This window comes from Hevea brasiliensis, chromosome 18 (assembly GCF_030052815.1).
Source record: "Hevea brasiliensis isolate MT/VB/25A 57/8 chromosome 18, ASM3005281v1, whole genome shotgun sequence".
Lineage (NCBI taxonomy): Eukaryota > Viridiplantae > Streptophyta > Magnoliopsida > Malpighiales > Euphorbiaceae > Hevea > Hevea brasiliensis.
In genome coordinates, this window is record NC_079510.1 from 23,587,566 (window position 1) to 23,606,010 (window position 18,445).

The following is an 18,445-nucleotide window of genomic DNA, read 5'->3' on the forward strand; positions in this document are numbered from 1 at the left end:
TGCTGGTTCTTTACGTGGACCCAGAACATTTATTATTATTATTAAAAAATTAAGAAAAAAGGAAAGAAAAAAAGAGGTTAAGGATTTGCTAGATGCCAGGTGTAACCGTCAACGAAGAACCAACAACTACACCCAACAACAGAAAACCAAAATTCAAATTACAAGAATACAAAAATTTTCTAGAGAGAGAAAAAAAAAAAAAATTTCTCACCGGAGGGAAAGTCTTCGCTTCCTCAACCCCTACTCCTGTATTATAAAGAGAAAAACGCATACTTCTCTCTCTCTCTGCTTTCGCTTTCTTGGCTGATATTTCCTTTTTCTTTTGTTTATATATATATATATATATATATATATATATATATATATATATATATATATATATATATTATTATTTTTTTCAGCTGGTTCTTTTGAAAACTTTGCCGGAACTTCATTTCAAAAGAGAAGAAAAGTTATATTTTATTTTTTCTTGGAGTCCAAACAGAAGGTGGCGAATCAAATGTGATGGGAAGTGGACTCTCCTCCCTCTTCCCTTGCTTCAAACCAGGGACTAATCCGACGCCAAACGAAGAACCGGACCTGATCTTCACCGCCTCTGAGCCGTTGGATGAAACCCTAGGTCACTCTTTCTGCTACGTCCGATCCTCTAACCGCTTTATCTCTCCCACTCCCTCAGATCGCTACGTCTCTCCTTCTCACTCCCTGCGTTTCTCTCCTTCCCGGGCCGGAACCGCTTCCGACACCCGACCCGGATTGCCGGAGACTGGGTTCAAGTCCATTTCGGGTGCTTCTGTTAGTGCCAACGCTTCGACGCCCAGAACTGTCCTCCCACTTGAGAATATTTACGACGATGCCATTGACAGTAGTGGCTTTGCTGCTGGTATTACTGGTGGTGGAGTGAGGGGCAGTATTGTGAACGTGGATGGATTCGAAAGCACGGCGTCGTTCAGCGCGTTGCGGTTGCAACCGGTGCCACGTGGTGGAGAGGGGTTCTTCATGTCGGGTCCCATCGAGCGGGGTGCGATATCGGGTCCACTCGAAGCGAACTCGGGGACCGACAATAGCGGGCAGGTACACTTCTCCGCGCCGCTTGGTGGCGTTTATGTGAAAAAGAAGCGAAGGAAGGGTATTTCTGGGATTAAGAAGGCGATATATCGGAATTTATCGGAGAAGAAACGGCCGTGGGTAGTGCCGGTGCTGAATTTCGTGAACCGGAGAGAGAATTCGGGAACCGGTGAGGAGAGGGAGAGCCAAGACGAGAGTAATGTGCAGTGGGCGTTAGGGAAAGCGGGAGAGGATCGGGTCCACGTGGTTGTATCTGAGGAGCAGGGTTGGTTGTTTGTTGGGATTTATGATGGGTTTAACGGCCCTGATGCGCCCGAGTTCTTGATGGGGAACCTCTATAGGGCTGTTTATAATGAACTTCAAGGATTGTTTTGGGACGTTGAAGAGCCGGAAGAGGCAAGTAATGTAGCATCAACAATTGTAGTGGAAAGTGACAATACGACTAACCCAATCCCATCACTAGAAAGAAATTGTAAAGATTATGGGGAGAGTTCAGTCGGTGAAATAGAATCCAATTTAGTGTACCGGTATCAAGGAAATGTAGCTAAAGATGATCCATCAAAGGAAACGGGTGTTGAAAGGGATGGGGTTGGTACAATTGGCAGAATTGAGTTGATCCCGGTGCCTCACGAAGGGGCAAAGAGGGTTACGTTTCAATCACAGGGTTCAGAGATTACACAGAGAAGGCGGTTATGGGAATTCCTCGCCGAGGAAGATGCAGAAGAGGGCCTTGATCTCTCGGGGTCTGATAGGTTTGCTTTCTCTGTTGATGATGCAATTAGCGTCAGCAATGCGGGGTCTGCAGTAAGTGGAAGGTGGTTATTGCTGTCAAAATTGAAACAAGGGTTGTCAAAACATAGGGAGAAGAATTTGTTTCCATGGAAATTTGGACTGGAGACAAAAGAGAAGGTGGAAAGTAGTAGAGTGGAGGAGAGGGTCTTGAAGAGGAAGCGTAAGGTGGGACCTGTGGATCATGAATTGGTTTTGAGGGCATTGTCAAGGGCGCTAGAGATGACTGAACTAGCATACCTGGACACGACGGATAAGGTGCTGGATACAAATCCAGAGTTAGCATTGATGGGTTCATGTTTATTGGTGGTCTTGATGAGAGATGAGGATGTATATGTGATGAATGTGGGTGATAGCAGGGCAATCGTGGCGCAGTATGAGCCAGAAGATGTTGGTTCTAGTGTAGGTGGTAATGGGTTGAGCTTGGAGGGGGTAGTTGAGGGTTCCGCTCATGTGATGAGGTTGACTGCATTGCAGCTGTCCACTGATCACAGCACAAGCATCGAAGAAGTAAGTTCTCTGTTCTCCAAAATCCATTGTTGATTATCTCTTTCTTTATTTGTTGGTAGAATATTCTACATTTTGGATTATCTAGATTTACTATTAATGGTTGGATGATCATAAGGATTACTGCTGAATTCATAGTTGAACATGATGTTTGTCTGATTTTATGTTGTTAGGAATTTTGTTCTTCACTTACATAGTTTGTAATCTGCTTTTCCTTAAGCAAGGATTGGTGTTTAGAAGCATTAGAAGAATACTGATTTTACAATTCATGTAACTGCTTCTTTATCTTTTTAGTTGTTTTTTGCTACAATAAATTCCAGCTAGTTATAAACAGAGTTATGCATTAGAAGATTTACATGAGAAGGATTTGGAGACCTTCCAGCTTAGCTGTAAGCCACATGGATAACTTGCTGTGTTTCTTTGAATCTGTGAAATACTTTTTTCCTCATTGTCTGTATTCTGTAAAAATAACAAACCTTTTTTTCCTCATTGTTTTATTGATTTTCTTCAGTTTCTGAATTGATGTCAGTATCTCTGATTGCAATGTTACTCTTTTAACCTGTATTTGATTTAAAAACTTGATAAATGGTTCTATATTCGAGTCCTTTTGGTTCTTATCCTGCTAGTTTCAAGTTGTAGCAATTATTTCGGGATGTGACTTAATGATCAAAGATTAAATTGAAGGCATATCTGTCTTTCATGTAGAACCTTTTGCTGATCCTTAAAATTTCTGCCATATGGCGTTTCAATTTAGAAATTTTCTTGTTTTCCAGGCTTCTTAACCTCTTTATTATTTATTTATTTACTTTTTTAAACGGTTGCTGAACCAGATTTTGAGATGTTAAGTAATGTTACTGTGGGATATACATATTCCTATTTATCAACATTCACTACCATAGCCAGATCTTTTCTTATTTGTTATATTCTATCTTAGTTTATTCTTACTTTGACTTTCGGATGCTATCTTTATCAGAGGTCTACCGCTTCTTTAAGTAAGCTTGATGGAAAATGAGTTGAAATTCATGCCTGCTTATCCCGGCTACAATAACTATCAAACAATGATCCATCTGAAGAATTGCACTAATTTTGAAATTGTAGTTGTACAACTTGTACTGGTTGGAGAGGAAAAAGGAATTATATTGCTTTTGAAACTTTCCCCCTTTTTCATCACGTATCAATTGTAACAAGCTGGTGGCGTATTATTTATCCCACCTTGTTCCACACATGATGGCAGTCTATAACCTTGGATGGTCAGGAGATTTGGGGAAGCTTCCATTCTAGGATAAAACAAGGAAGGGACACAGAAACTTTCTCGCAAATCCTCGTTTTTTTAATTGGGTTACGCTTGAACATTTTGGATGCTTCCCTTGTCAAAATCCATTTTTTGTTTGTGTTTGTACATATTTCAATTTATCAACATATGCAATATTTTGTTTGTTGCTTAAAAATTATTGAGCTCCCTCCCGGGCTCATAATTTTGGGTATGTGTTGTAAGCATGGTTTAAAATAATGGCTGTTTATTTAAAGGTTTTTTAGCCTCCTGTTACTGTTACGCCCATTATTTAAAGGCAATAGAAAAAATGCATCTGTAATGGCCGTAACAGCTTTTATGTAATGGTAATGGTCCATTATCTCACTGTTTTTTTGGTCCAAATGGGGACAGTAACTCTTTAATATGCTTTGTATTTGGTTTAGGAGTTGCAAGTTGCTCTCTCACTCTCTCTCAACTTTCCATATAAAATTTTCTATCTTTTTACAAATCTTTCACTTCTTGTCTCTTGAGCTAAGATCATCAATTAGCAAGTTAAGATCATAAACTATCATTCTAGTTTTACACATCCATATCTTGCAAAAGATGGGTTATTTATTTATTTATTTGGTTTTTTTCTTATTTGTTGAAGAAAATTATGTTTGATGTTAGGTTTGTTTTTTTTATTAAATTTATAGCATGAGCATTAGTTTGCCTGATCCATATGTTATTTTTTTTCTAATTTTGAATATTTTCAAAATTAATTTTAGTGAAATACATAAGTAATTAGAAAATAACATCAAAGAAACTTGTAGGCTTCATTAATGTTTGTTAAGTATGATGTTAGTTCTTTACTTTCTACATGTAATTATTTTAGTTTTAAATTGATTAATGATAATGATATCTAAGAATGATGGATTTGATGTCTTTATTTAATATATTTATGCGTATTTTTTAGTTGTATATTTTAGTTTTACTTATGTTTTTAAATATCTATTTATTTCGTGAACTTTGCAAATTTTTCAAAAAAATCTATGTAGCGAGAGGCCATTACCATTATGTTGTGACCAGGCTTGTTTTCGTTACCCACGACCGTAATTTAAGTCCATGACTGCAAGATTGAATCATATAAAATTATAAGTGATATGGCCATAGGCTACAAGCTTGTCCTTGACAGAAATGGCTGCTTGGCAAATGAGTGAGTGGCTGATAGTTTTTGGTACTCTGCAATGTTTTTTGCGTGTCTAAACTCAAGTGGTCTGTTGATTGCTAAAATGTTAGATCCAATTTTTTAAGATCCATAGCATGTTACTGAATATGTGCCTTAAAAACCAACACATCTTTTTAGGATGAAAATTTTATATAAGATAATTGTTTTTATTGCATAGATGCCTCTCTTTTTCACATGAACAGATTATTTCTCTCTTGGAATGATTTTTGATAGCTAATAGACTAATTAAGAAGAATCTAGGATTTAATTGTATTTACTATAGAAGAAAGACTCTTTCTAGAGAATTGGTGAGTTTGGATTTGCATTGGTCTCTGTATCTTTCATCAGAGATCTCTCACTAAAGACTTGAGGAACAATAGATTCTAGTGGTAAGTCTTAACTCCCTAGGTTTTTCGACAACTTCCATGCCAATGTAGGGTTTTTTTGGTGTTGAAGAGAAAATTTGGACAGAAAACAAATGTCTCTTATGCCTTTAGGATTGTAAAAAAAATTGAGCCTCAGTACAGTGTAAAGCAATTTTGAAGTTGCATTCTTATGAGTTAGGCAGTCAGTAACAACATTGAAATCCCATGATTATCTTGTAGTTGTCTTTGACTTTATCTGAAAGGATTATAGCATGCTTGGACTATCTTTGTTTTCAAGTCTTGTACCATGAATATGACAGAAATATGTGTTTTATACAATGAAAAATATACAAAATTCTGTTATGCACATAACCAACTGCTTTTTTCGTGCCTATATCGTGATTGGTCAAAGTTTAGTATCATTGTTCAACTTTTATCCTTAATTAGCTTTCCCATGACTAATTGGATGTAATTGCTAAGAAATTGAAACATTTGCACAACACATGTAGGAGATCTTAAGAATCAAGAATGAACACCAAGATGACAGTCGGTGTATTGTCAATGATAGAGTGAAAGGTCGTCTTAAGGTTACTAGAGCATTTGGAGCAGGATTTCTCAAACAGGTTTTTCAAATAAATGTCCATTATAGCTATTTTCCTTGAGATAAAGGATTTTCTTATTAAAATATAATTGTTGTGGGACCCTCGAACCTGGCTTAGCATTGTCTTGACATAACACTACCACGATGTTTTCAATAACACTACCACGATTCTAAGATAGTAACGCTATTAAGGCGGAAGAAATGAGTCGTCATCTAGGTAATAACCGGACAAAATCATAAAAGGGACGTGGGTAACCACTTATCCCTTGCTGAGGTTCGTCCACTACTCTTCTTTTATTGTGAGCCAAATGGCCTAAGTTTGAGATAGTGGGTGCGAGGGAGGGAAGGTGTTAGGCACCTTCTCTGCCTGGACTTACCTTAGAATAAGGGCTAGCCCCTACTAAAGATTTTGAAAGTCTGGTTCTTTTATTTAGTTCTTTATTTTTACATTATGCAAGTCTAAAGTTAACATGCACAAATAATTCGAACAAATTAGCCATATACATGCACAAGTAATTCCTAATATGCCAAATTTCTATATTTAATTAATGTTAACATAATTACCTTTATTACCTTATTAAACATGTTTTTAAATTAATTCTATGCAAAGATTCAATTACACAATGGAAAGAGACATTTACAAAAAAAGAAAACTTAAATTCTATTTTATTTCATATTTCTTTATGATAAAACTACTAAATAAATTGAGGTAAGAAAGCCCTAAACGTGCAAAATTCTCTAAGTTAAAAATCTAAATAAATAAGATTTTAACGAACCAAGTTAACCTAAATTCACATAATCTTAATTACTAAATAATTTACATACTATAATAATATTCAAAGATAAAAATAAACCAAAGAAAAATAAACTTAAAAGAAATAATGAACCTTGAATTCTTATACAGCAATTTTTTCTTTAATTTTCAGTTTATGCTTTTAAGCTCCACACCATTTTTAGCCATATTTGGTCTCTTTTTAATTAGTTCTGTTCATTTTTAGAGTTTTTTTTGGATTCATTAATGCCTTGTTTAACATTTTTATGCTCAAAAAAAAAAAAAAGAATTAAAGCAAACAGATCACCACAAAAATTTAAGGCCCAAAATTAATGGAACCGATTTGAAATATTAGATCTCAATTTTGGGACTTCAATCCCATTTCTTCCATTTGATCTTCTAATTTACTCAAAAGATAAATATCAAACTTACGTACAACAAAATAAACAGAGTTAGTATGAAATAAAATAAGAAAAAATTAAATGCAATAAAAGAGAAGGAAAAATGAGAATCAAAATGTATGGGCTATGATTTTGTGTTCTCAATTTAAAAATACTCAAAATTCTGTGAAAAGTTCCAAAATTTACAAGACTCTAATCAACACTTCATATTAGAAAATAGGAAAATAAACTAATCACAAATATGCAAATAGATCAATCACAAATATGTATGGATTAATGTACAATAAGACAATAAAAGATTGTATAGCTAAAAACCATATTGGGCCAACAATTGTATATTAATTTTTTAAAAATAGTAAACCCCAATAAAATTCCATGAAATTTAACTATATGGTATTTAACATGTCATGTTAAAGAATTTCAGCAATACATGTTCAAATTAATAAATCAAATGAAAGTAACATGTCATATGCAATACATATGCGAAAGTTAACTCATCAACCAAATTAAATTTATACATGTTAAAAACTAAGCCTATCGCAAATTTAAGACATTGCATTAAAACAAATAATTTAGAAGAAATAAAAATAAAAAACAAAAGAAAAAAATAATTTACCAAGGTTATAGATTGACTCACAACGCCATGATTCAATGCATAAAGAAAGCAAGATTTGCCCAATCAGATTTACCTCATAATTAGTCTTCAATTCTTGGATTAGAGATCCCTTAAACCAACTTAATAATACCTTCAAATGATGAGAAATTATCAAAAAGTAATGGAGATAGGATCTTGGTCAATTGGATACCTAAAATCAACCTAAAACTAAAAATTAGCTAATGGCACAAAAGAGTCTTCTAATTGATTTTGAATTTCCATAGAGTGCTCTAGCAGATTATGGGTTAATTTCTTATTTTTTATTTTAGATTATATGGGTAGGGTATTTATAAGTAAAGGAAGACATTTTTAAAGCCTATCTAAATTTAACAAAAAATCTATTTAAAAAAAGAAAATTAAAATAAATGGGGAGTAATTACCCCTCTAGTTATGAGTGATAATTATCCCTTAAATAATTTTAAAATTCTATCTAAAATAAATAAATAGATAAATAGGGAGATAATTATTCCTCTAACCAGTTGGTTAGAGGGATAATTATCCCTCAAATATATTTTTTTTTTACTTTTTTTCTTTTTTTCTTAAAAAATAATTTCAAAAAAAAAAGTTTCAAAAAGTACATTAAAAGCCCAATTTTACATTATAATTAAAATTTAATATGCTTAAATATTTAATTAAATTCATTTAGTTATTTTTTTGGAGCACATGAAACCCTAAAAATATTGAATTAAACATAATTAAATAATTTGAGCTTTTAAGTTCTTCTAGTAAAAAGAAAAAAAAAATTATGCTCCCAACTAGCAAATCAAAATAAAAATAAATATTCATGTCATTCTAAAATCTCCTGAGTGCTTTAAGACTTATCCTTATCCAGTGGTATTTCATCACAGGAGTCAAAAAATAGATGTCTACAATTGCATAATTAACCTTTATGTGTTTTGTATAGTTTCATATCAAACATAAGATGGTAACACATAACTTATTGTCATATAATAAATTACAAAATATGTTTTAATCAAGATAAGTAGTTATGTTTAAATGAGGACTTCATAAGTTGACAATGGATGTGTATGCACATAATACATACATGCTACGTACAAACAAACATCCACCCATGCATGTATGAAGAACAAGTTTTATTAGCGATGTTATGGAATGTGTAACAACAATATATTGTCCAATACAGTTGCTTGTAGTCTTCTGTTTTGAATTTTCATATACTCTTTAGAATTTTGTGAGTTGTAATCATTTTAGTTCATGAATTTTTGAATGTTGTACATATACTGAATTTCTTTAGTCTTAAAAAGTATATACCATGTAGCATTATGTGAATTAGTGGTTTTCTGGTCAAAACTAACCAGTAATTTTCCCCTCTTTTTGTTGGGGGAGGGCAAGATGACAAACACGAGGACTTTTCTAATATATATATATATAAAGCAGATAGGTATCACCAAGGAGCTGACACATGGCATTCTTTTTTATGGTATTGCCACATGACATTCTTTATGGTGTTGCCACAAAGGATTTCCCATAAAGAATTTACCTTGCTTAGTAAACATTATCTTTTCATACGAAATTTAATTCTCTTTTATTTTTCTTTAAAGTATAATTATTATTATTGTTACTATCTTAATTTTTATGATTTAAATGATTTTTTCCTTTAACATTTAATTATCAAAACTCAAGGTTTTTGTGATTAAATTTATTATTTACAAATTAATACATTACTTTTTTTAATCAAAGATAAAAATAATTATTTATATATATATATATGATTATGAAATTATGTCAAGTGACAATTTATTTATAAAATAGAATTTATTTAATTGCATTAAATTTTCTTTATTGTTTATTAATTAGTTATTCACTGGCTTTAAATTAAAAATAAGTTATTAATTCTCCAATTATGTATATATAAGTTACAAATTATTTAATAGTTACCCTCTTTAAACTATAATAAGTAGCCATTATTAACATATATTTATTACATACATCTATAAAGTAAGTAAATTCTTATATATAATTTTGTTTTCTTTTCTTTTTTTTTTGCGCTAAATTTTTGCATTTTCATATTATTAATATTACTTTCAAGAATAATATTAATATTAGTAAATAATGATAATATTTTAATATATTATATTTCTTTAAAATATTAAGAGGATATACAAAATTTTGATATTTAAAATGATGAAAATAATCATATGATTGAACCAACTTCAAATGATTCCATATTTTTAATTAATATTCCTATTATATTATTATATTTTTATTATTTTTATTCATCATTAAAAAGTTTGAAAGATAAAGATATATTAGAATTAAAAGAAAAATATACAAATTAAATTATTTATATATTAAAATTATTAGCAGCCACGTGCATTAGCATGGGCAATTCCCTAGTTTATCATATGTTGTGGTACAATTCTTCTCATTCACTAATGAAATTCAGCCTTTTGCAAGGTTTTGCCCCTCTTTAGAATTACCGAGTTAACTTTCTTAAGTTGTATAATTCAGCATTGATCATGAATTTGGATGCATGAAGTCATACCGATTTTATTCAACAAAATTGCATTTTCTTTTGCCTGTGGTAGAGTGCAAAGCATGTACCCTCCACATGCACAATTGAAAAGGAGTTGAGCTCATTTTAGGATGTCTCTTCTACTATATTATTGCTGAGCAATATTTTTGATTGTGTAACAATATGGAATGAATTTTGGTGCAGCCCAAATTTAATGATGCAATGTTGGAGATGTTTCGGAACGAGTATATTGGTACTGCACCATATGTTTCTTGCACACCTTCTCTCTGTCACCATCAACTTTGTCCAAGAGATCAATTTTTAGTCCTCTCATCTGATGGATTATATCAGTATCTGACCAATCAGGAAGTGGTTTCTCATATTGAGAGTTTCATGGAGAAGTTTCCAGATGGCGACCCAGCACAGCACCTGATAGAGGAGCTTCTTTCTCGCGCAGCCAAGAAAGCCGGTATAGCTCATGATTTTTTGTGAATATATTTATTGGAAATGCTTTTTCTTCTTGGGTCATACATAATGGAAGTAATCTCAGATTCACTGAGAGCCTGGTACTGAAAATGCCAATGATCCAAAACAATACTTTAGGCCCATTAAAATTAGGTGCAGTGTGACATCATATATTATTTTCCCACATGGGTCATAGTTGCGATGTAGAACAAGAAGAATCCAAAACAAGTTCTCATAACTTTTATTAATCATAATAATAAGCTCCTAATAAATACCTAGACATAGGTATTTTTACTTTATCAACTAATCCTTATCCTAATTAATTAGGACTACTAAATCAAAGCAAACTAGGAATATAAAACCGATCCTAACTAGGAAATTCTAACTCTAATAGAATAATTATATAATAAATTTTAAGCCTAATAGGATTCTTAAATAATAAAAATCTAAACTTCCTAATTTTACGATGAATATAATTCCTAAGTTCAGTCTTCTTGCAATGCTACATCAAGTTGCCATGGAGGTAATAGATAAATTGAAAATGTGTACTGTTTCATAGGAGATACTTAGGTCTTTTTATTTATTTATTTTTTAATATGGGGTGTGCCTTATTTGCACCTCATAACCTAGGTCAGGAATAAGAGGTGGTGAAAGCACAATGCTAAACAGAGCCTTTCGAGATTTTTTCTTAGGAAACACCACTTTCCAGTTCTGCCTCATCATATATTTTTTTTCTGGTTTTCAATTTCTTTTGTGTGTCAAATTCGCGTAGATGAGTGGGCATCATAATAATTGCTGACCATCATTTTTTTGTCTGTTTTAACCAGTTGCCAACTTATTATTGGATAATTTCTTGTGATGCTATGGCAGATGATATCGGTCCCTGGTGTTAGCCTAATCTTTTAGTGGATCATCATCTAGTCATTTTTCTCTTTTTCTTTTGTTTTTCCCTCATTTGTAGTATTATGATTCTGAAACTCGTCTTTGTTCTCACTTCGAGTTAGAGCAATGAGGAAAAAAGTAACAAAACTTCTCTGGCACAATCAAATTTGGTATAAAGTTGAATGTACTCGTTAAAATATGGAAAATGAGGTAATAGTGCTCTATGTTGTTTGAATGGCATGAAATTGATGGATATTTGTTTTGGTTGATACTTGCTGGGTTGAAGTTTGTCATCTACTCAATAATGAGTTATTTAGGTAAATGCTCTCTCAAAATAGTTTACAACTAATTTTGATCGATATGAATGTACTTCTGTCAAAATCCAAGCATGAATATGAGTTATTTTAAATGAATAACATAAGAAGGCTGGTTTAGTTGGTTCAACTTGTTTTTTGTGTTATAGTTTTGTACACCATGTCATTGCTTGGCATTTCTTGTTCATGTTGCAAAAGTGAGATTGATGATTTCAAAAATCTCATTCATTGTAGTCTCTTGTTTTTGGGTCTTCAATCGGACATTTGAGTTGTGCAATCTCATGACATTGATTGACCGTGTCAATAGTTTGTCCTCTGATTTTCATCTTTCTTTTGGTTGTGTGCAGGGATGGATTTCCATAAATTACTAGACATCCCACAGGGAGATCGCCGGAAGTACCATGATGATGTTACTGTTATGGTGATATCTCTTGAAGGAAGAATCTGGAAGTCATCAGGAAAATATCCTTGAAATCTTTGGTACATTGCCGTCAGATCGATAGAATGCAGTTTCAATTCTCAAGTTGAGTCTTCTGCAAGAAGTTTAGAGAGTTGCAACAGTGACCCATTTTTTTATGGGTTATAAAACGTATCTTATAACACAGTTAACAGGGCCCACTCCAAATGATATTAGCAAAGACAAAAGCAAGGTAGCCATGAATAGTTCAGTAGATGTCCTGAAGGAAAAATGAAGGGGAATCTGCATATGGGGTTGGTAGCAAACGCTCCTTAGGAATTAAAAAGACAAAAAATTAAAAAAAAAAAAGAAAAACATTTTTTCCCTGTCTGTTCCTTTTTTTTTCTTGGTAAGCTGTTGTTTTTATCTTATATATTTTTGCATAGCTGGGGACCTTCTCTATTCATAGGTACGTTATTTTACCTCTTAGGGCCAAAAATCTGGGGGAAGAGGGTTCTCTGTAATATGGTGGGGGTATACTGAACTCGATCATTTCCTAGTCTAAAGTGAGCTCTGTAATTTTGTAAGTGGATTTCCATCATTGCGGTTCAAAAGAATTCATTTTTCCTTCCTCAAAATCTTATTTTTCTTTTCTTTGAGTGGCTTTCTCTTGATATACCATTTGATAATCTTCACATATTTTCTCTACACCAACAATTTGATTATTTTAGAGTACAATGATTAATTATATTTGTGGCTACTTGCATTCCTTCTAAAGCAATGGAAGTGCAAATTAAAATTTATAATCGAAGCACAAATGGGTTAAATTCATCAACCATGTTTAACTCAGGAGATTATATTAGCGTAATTTCTTAAATTTAATGTATTTTAAAAACTTTCAAAATTTAATTTTTAATATCATTAAAATCTTGATAAGTTGTTATCATTGATTTGCAAGTTATTTATAGTTAAATTTTATTTATCATGGTGTATCGCAATCTATCTTAATTTCAATTGACATCTTGAAAATTTATTAATTTTAATTGGAAATTTTATATCCATAATATATGTAAAAGTAAAGTGGAAAGGGAAATAATGAAATTACCAAAAATATAGGGTCGCTTTACTTGTTGCAACATTTATAAAATTTTAATAATGATTCTATTTTTACCAAAAATCCTATTATAATATCTAATTCAGTGATTCTATAATCCTACTCTTATAAGTATTATAAAGATTATAATTTAATATTAATATGTCTAGATAACTATATAAGATATTCAAAATTTCTACTAATTTTTTAGGATTTAATTTTATTATACACTTAGCAATGATACTATTTATGTTAGTATATAAATCACCTATATTATAATATATGAATTTATTTTATATATATATATATATATATATATATATATATATATATATATATATATATATTGGTATATATGTTAATTGTTATCAGGTATAAGATTTTTTTTTCATAGCATAAAAAATTATAATTTTTTAATTTTATTATTGAAGATAGTGTAGAAAATAAAAATAAATAAATTTTAATTATGAAATTATATCAAACATAAATTATATATATATATATATATATGTAAATTGGTATATATGTTAATTGTTATCAAGTATAAGATTTTTTTTTAATAGCATAAAAAATTATAATTTTTTAATTTTATTATTGAAAATAGTTTAGAAAATAAAAATAAATAAATTTTAATTATAAAATTATATCAAACATAAATTATATAAAATTTAATTAAATTTTACATTTTAAATTGCAATATCAAAAAATGAAAGTCATTAATTTTAGATTTGTAGTGAAATAACCAAATACCAAGACTGTACGAAACAGCCGCATACTTCTCTGAGAAAGTTCTCTCTCACTTTCCTTAATGAGCAAGATGCAAGCAAAGCTATCACAGCCTCCTTGATGGCATCAATCAAAACCTGATGCTACGTTGATAATAACATGATTGTCTGTGTTGTTCACTACTTGGATTATTTTGATTACAAGTTTCTTTTGTTGTAAAGTAGTATCATGGCCGGTTTTCTTGAATATTCAGTTCATGTCTCTCTGATGCTACTCACAATATTTTCACAGTTGATGAATTAAACTTGATCTTGGAAGTGCTACTAATCCAATTCCCAGAACCTCAGCACTCCTACAAAACCCAACATTTAGCAGTTCAGAAACATAAGAACTATAGACTATAAAAACCAAAATAACATCTGCAGTTTTTACATGGCTCATATTACAAAACTAAAAGTTGAAGGTTCAACAAAATCTTAAGCTTGTTACAATTTGGTTCATCTCTTAGGATGTAATGGGAGATGGACTCCTTGATTGCACCCAAGTTACTAAATCCTCACGTGTTGCTACAAAACAACCAGCTCTTTCTTCACTCTGCCGAAATGGTGCAGAAAGTTTTTCAACATGGGAAGCAAATGCATTGGCTAGTCCTCGAGAGAATTTGTGAGTTCCCGTACCAGTGTGAGCTGAAAAAATTTCTGGCAATTCCTTTTTGCGATGAACAAATTTGGATAAAGTTCCCATCCATTCTTCAAGTGCAGTATGGGCTGCACCAACAGACAGTGAGCGAACATCCAAACTCCACTCATCTACAGTTTTGTTGTGTAAATCTGGATATAAACCATAAAGAGTTCCCAGATATAGCAGCTCATGTGCTCTGCCATGAAGATTTCTATTACGACATACATCAATCAAGCAGTTACAAAAGGGTCTTCGTGCTTCTACTGCAGTGTCACTGACAATAGCCCTAAACTCCTCCTTAACAGTCTCATAGCTAGTTTTTTCATCTTCAATCAACCTCACAAGTGCAACCAACCTTGGATTAGCTTGCTGCAAACAAGTCAGTACCCTGTTGGCATCCTCACTCTCCTCACAAAGTGACACAACAGAGAGCAAGCAACCACAAAGTCTATCATCTGGTTTAACCCCTCCCTCAATTGAAACATTGAAAACCCTAACCAGATCATCAATTCTCCTAGCTTTTCCTAAGCACTGAATCAAACAAGTGCATCCCATCACATTTATATCAACGCCCAACTCAGACATCTCTTCAAACAGCTCCATTGCCTTACTGGCATTCCCTCCGCTACCATATATGTTTAGCATCGCTGTGAAGCTCCAACTATCTGGCCTACAGTGCTCTGATCTCTTCATATCCTCAAATAATCTCTCAGCCTCCTCCTCCATACCAAGATCTGCACACATGCTCAGCAATGTATTATACAAAATGAAATCCATTGGCCAATCATTTGATCTCATTCGTTCCCATAGTTCCATTGCATCCTTAGCCCACCTAGCCTTCCCATAAATCTTGGCCAGTGCAGTTAATGATTTCTCATTTGGGGTTAGCCCTGATTCCACCATTTCCTCGAACAAACTCCTAGCCAGACCAGGTTTCCCAGCTCTGCCCATTGCCTCTAGCAATGTATTGTACACAACCAAATTAGGCTGTACACCTACAGATTTCATTTCTTGCAATACGAACCTAATTCCATCATAGTCCCCTGCTTCACCAAACATCTTTGCCAAAACAGAGAATGTAATGGGATCAGGTTTCCACCCACTAGCTACCCCTCTCTCATACAAACTTAACACCTCCTCAACCTTCCCCAATTTAGCATAAACATCTAAAACAGCAGAATACGTAACCTCATCAGGCATTAAACCAGTTTTATACATTCTCTCAAACCACTCCAATGCCTTATCAAACATCTTGCACCTCTTAGCACAAGTTATAATAGTTGAATATGTAATGTTGTCAAGTTCAATTTCATTGCTTACCATCTCATTTGCGAGGTTGTCAATGAGCTCAAACTGCCGTCCAAACCGCAAAGACTTCATCGTGACATTGTAGAATATAGTCTCCATAGGAAACAAATTCTGGGTCTTGAGCCAATTGAAAAAAAGATGAGCCTTTTGCCATGGTTTCAAGCTATTAAGTATCAAGAGAGCATTTTCTCTGGTGAGTGGATAAGGGATTTGCTCAAGAAGAGATATAAAAGCACTCTCACTAGAAGAATCACAGTCGTTCAGCTTCTGTGCAAAGAGTCTCAACTCTTTGACCTTGGGATTGAGCGAGTAAGGAGACCGCTTTTGCCTTTGAAGTGAAAGCACAGACCTTCTGGGTTTTGTGGGGTTGACCCATGTGGACTTTGGTTTGGATAAGAGATGAGTTCTTTGGTCTTTGGTGGTGGAGAGTGTGGTGGCAGAGAGAGGCTTGAGTTGGTCAGATAAAGATGGGTTTTTGGGGTTGGGTGATTCCTTGAGATTTTGAGATGTTTTTGGAGAAGATTGGGACGAATTGCAGGAAATGGGGAGTCTTTTTTTTATAGAACTTTTCCTGATTGTTGCAGTGAAGAAAATGGGTCTTCTTTTATCAGACTGTGGTATTGTAAGACGGAAATCTGGAGCTGCAGAGAGATTAGAAGCCATTACTGAATGAGAGAGCTGTGTAATCGGTTCAAGAAATATCCGTTGCTTATCTACCGTGTTATGGCTGAATTGTGATGATGTCTTTTCTGATATTTTGGTGCCTTATAAAACCCCAATTTCTTAAATAAAATTTGAGTTTTAAAGCGGCAGAATTAAACCTAAAAAAAAAAAAAAAAAAAGAGATGGGGTGTGGTGGGTGTAGTGGCTTAATTGGAAATCTGCAAAGTGGAATGGGATGTGATAAAACAGTATTTTTTTCCAAAAAATTTGGGTTCGAGATCCACCTAAGTGGTGGGTAGCCTTAACCGATTGTGCTGGTAACAGGAAAGCCCGAAGGCTGTTCCCGTCCCTATCAGGGGAAATGCCAACCATCTCTCCTTTTGGCGAACACGAGGCAGGAGTCACCGAAAGAAGTTTGTAAGGAACCAAACTCTGCCTCTAAAAAATTCGATGTGGGACAACACAATGATGGAATACATGGCCCATTATTTGGTGGGCTATTTATTATTTTTCAGTCACAATGTGGTATAGTGATATAATACGCCCTTTTTTTTAATTAGTTTTCAATTTCATATAAAATTACTTACATAGTATAATAATTGCAAAATATAATTAAAATAAATATATTTTAATATTTTATAATTTACACATTTTTATTAATAGTAGTTTATTTTTTTCCCACTTAAAGATTTATATTATTACGTCATGAGTGTTTAAGGACAAAATTATTAAACGGTATCAAAATATATAAATTTCTTTGTGATTTTAAGCTAACGTGATAAATCTCCTTGTGATTTTAAGCTAAAGTGATAAATGAATCCTATCTATTTAGCTGTATATATTAATTTGTCTACTGATTTCTTCACAATAGGAGGGTAAACGTCAATATATTTTTTTTCTTTTTTTTCTTGACTTGGTATTAGATGGATGATATTATTATATAGTTACGTAGCTATACCAACTTAAAATTATAGGAAAGACATGTCAACATATATTGATGTCATTTAATAATTTTATCTTTAATATTAATAACATAATAACACAAACTCTTAAATATTAAAAAAAAAATCTCAAACCCTTATTAATAAAAGGTGCAAACCACTAAATTATACATATCCCAATATAATTTTTCTAATTTTTAAAGGCTGATTTCGTACTCCTTATTCTTCCTAAATGAATTTTTGAAGATAATTTTATATGCATCAAAACAAATATCTATAAATCAAAATCAGAGAAAGAAAGATTTGTTTTATTATAATCTTTTTTTATAAAACATAATGTCTTATTTTTAAATAGATCACGAAAATTCATTTATGCTAATACTTGGACAATAACACAAAAACAAAATCCGTTTATTAACTAATCTTTAGTACATCATGAGAATTAATTATTTTCATAGGTGAATATTTTTATTATTTAAAAATAATATAATTTTTAAAATATTTAATCTACCACCTTTTTTAAATTATAATTCATTAAATATTACAAAAATGACTTCATTTTTTTAAAATCTCGCTATTTAATTTTTATATATTGAATTTTTTTACCCATAATAACATAACATGATGCATTAGATGTCAACTAATTTAGTTGTTAGTCAAATAATAATTAATAATTTTAAAATTAAAATCCAATAATAATCTCACTGTTGCTTTTTTTATTAGTCCATAATAGGTATAATTTAAAAAAAAAAAAAAAGCAAGTAAATCGATCATGTCATCTACCTTATAAATAACAATAGATCCACTACGGGCTCGGATGGAACCACAATGGGCCAATGGGGCATTTGCCCCAATGTGTGAAATGTCCTCAAAGATTTATTTATT

General features: G+C 32.3%; 2 protein-coding genes and 1 non-coding gene across 4 annotated transcripts; 1 reads left to right on the forward strand and 2 right to left on the reverse strand.

Moving 5' to 3' along the window:
• The first annotated feature begins 385 nt into the window (after positions 1-385).
• On the forward strand, positions 386-12,786 carry LOC110657742 (protein phosphatase 2C 29). Of its 2 annotated transcripts, XM_021815086.2 has the most exons (4): positions 388-2,364; positions 5,695-5,808; positions 10,295-10,559; positions 12,099-12,786. In XM_021815086.2, exons 1-4 carry the CDS (start codon positions 505-507, stop codon positions 12,221-12,223), a joined length of 2,364 nt encoding a protein of 787 aa, XP_021670778.1. In that variant the 5' UTR covers positions 388-504; the 3' UTR covers positions 12,224-12,786. The 2 variants fall into 2 exon arrangements, with proteins under 2 accessions (XP_021670779.1, XP_021670778.1); XM_021815087.2 differs by lacking the exon at positions 5,695-5,808 and having other exon boundaries at positions 386-2,364.
• A 1,556-nt stretch (positions 12,787-14,342) lies between these two features.
• On the reverse strand, positions 14,343-16,889 carry LOC110657741 (pentatricopeptide repeat-containing protein At5g46580, chloroplastic). The gene has a single exon (XM_021815085.2). It carries the CDS (start codon positions 16,617-16,619, stop codon positions 14,472-14,474), a length of 2,148 nt encoding a protein of 715 aa, XP_021670777.1. The 5' UTR covers positions 16,620-16,889; the 3' UTR covers positions 14,343-14,471.
• On the reverse strand, positions 16,880-17,010 carry LOC131176249 (U6atac minor spliceosomal RNA). The gene has a single exon (XR_009146373.1). It is a non-coding gene; the product is annotated as a U6atac minor spliceosomal RNA (small nuclear RNA).
• Between the last annotated feature and the right edge of the window lie 1,435 nt (positions 17,011-18,445).

What these genes read in the sequence shown, in the direction of transcription:
- LOC110657742 (XM_021815086.2), top strand. Translation starts at nt 505, where the DNA reads ATGGGAAGTGGACTCTCCTCCCTCTTCCCTTGCTTCAAACCAGGGACT. An exon ending in ACAGCACAAGCATCGAAGAA is followed by an intron (nt 2,365 to 5,694) that starts GTAAGTTCTCTG and finishes CAACACATGTAG; the next exon opens with GAGATCTTAAGAATCAAGAA. An exon ending in GAGCAGGATTTCTCAAACAG is followed by an intron (nt 5,809 to 10,294) that starts GTTTTTCAAATA and finishes ATTTTGGTGCAG; the next exon opens with CCCAAATTTAATGATGCAAT.
- LOC110657741 (XM_021815085.2), bottom strand. Translation starts at nt 16,619, where the DNA reads ATGGCTTCTAATCTCTCTGCAGCTCCAGATTTCCGTCTTACAATACCA.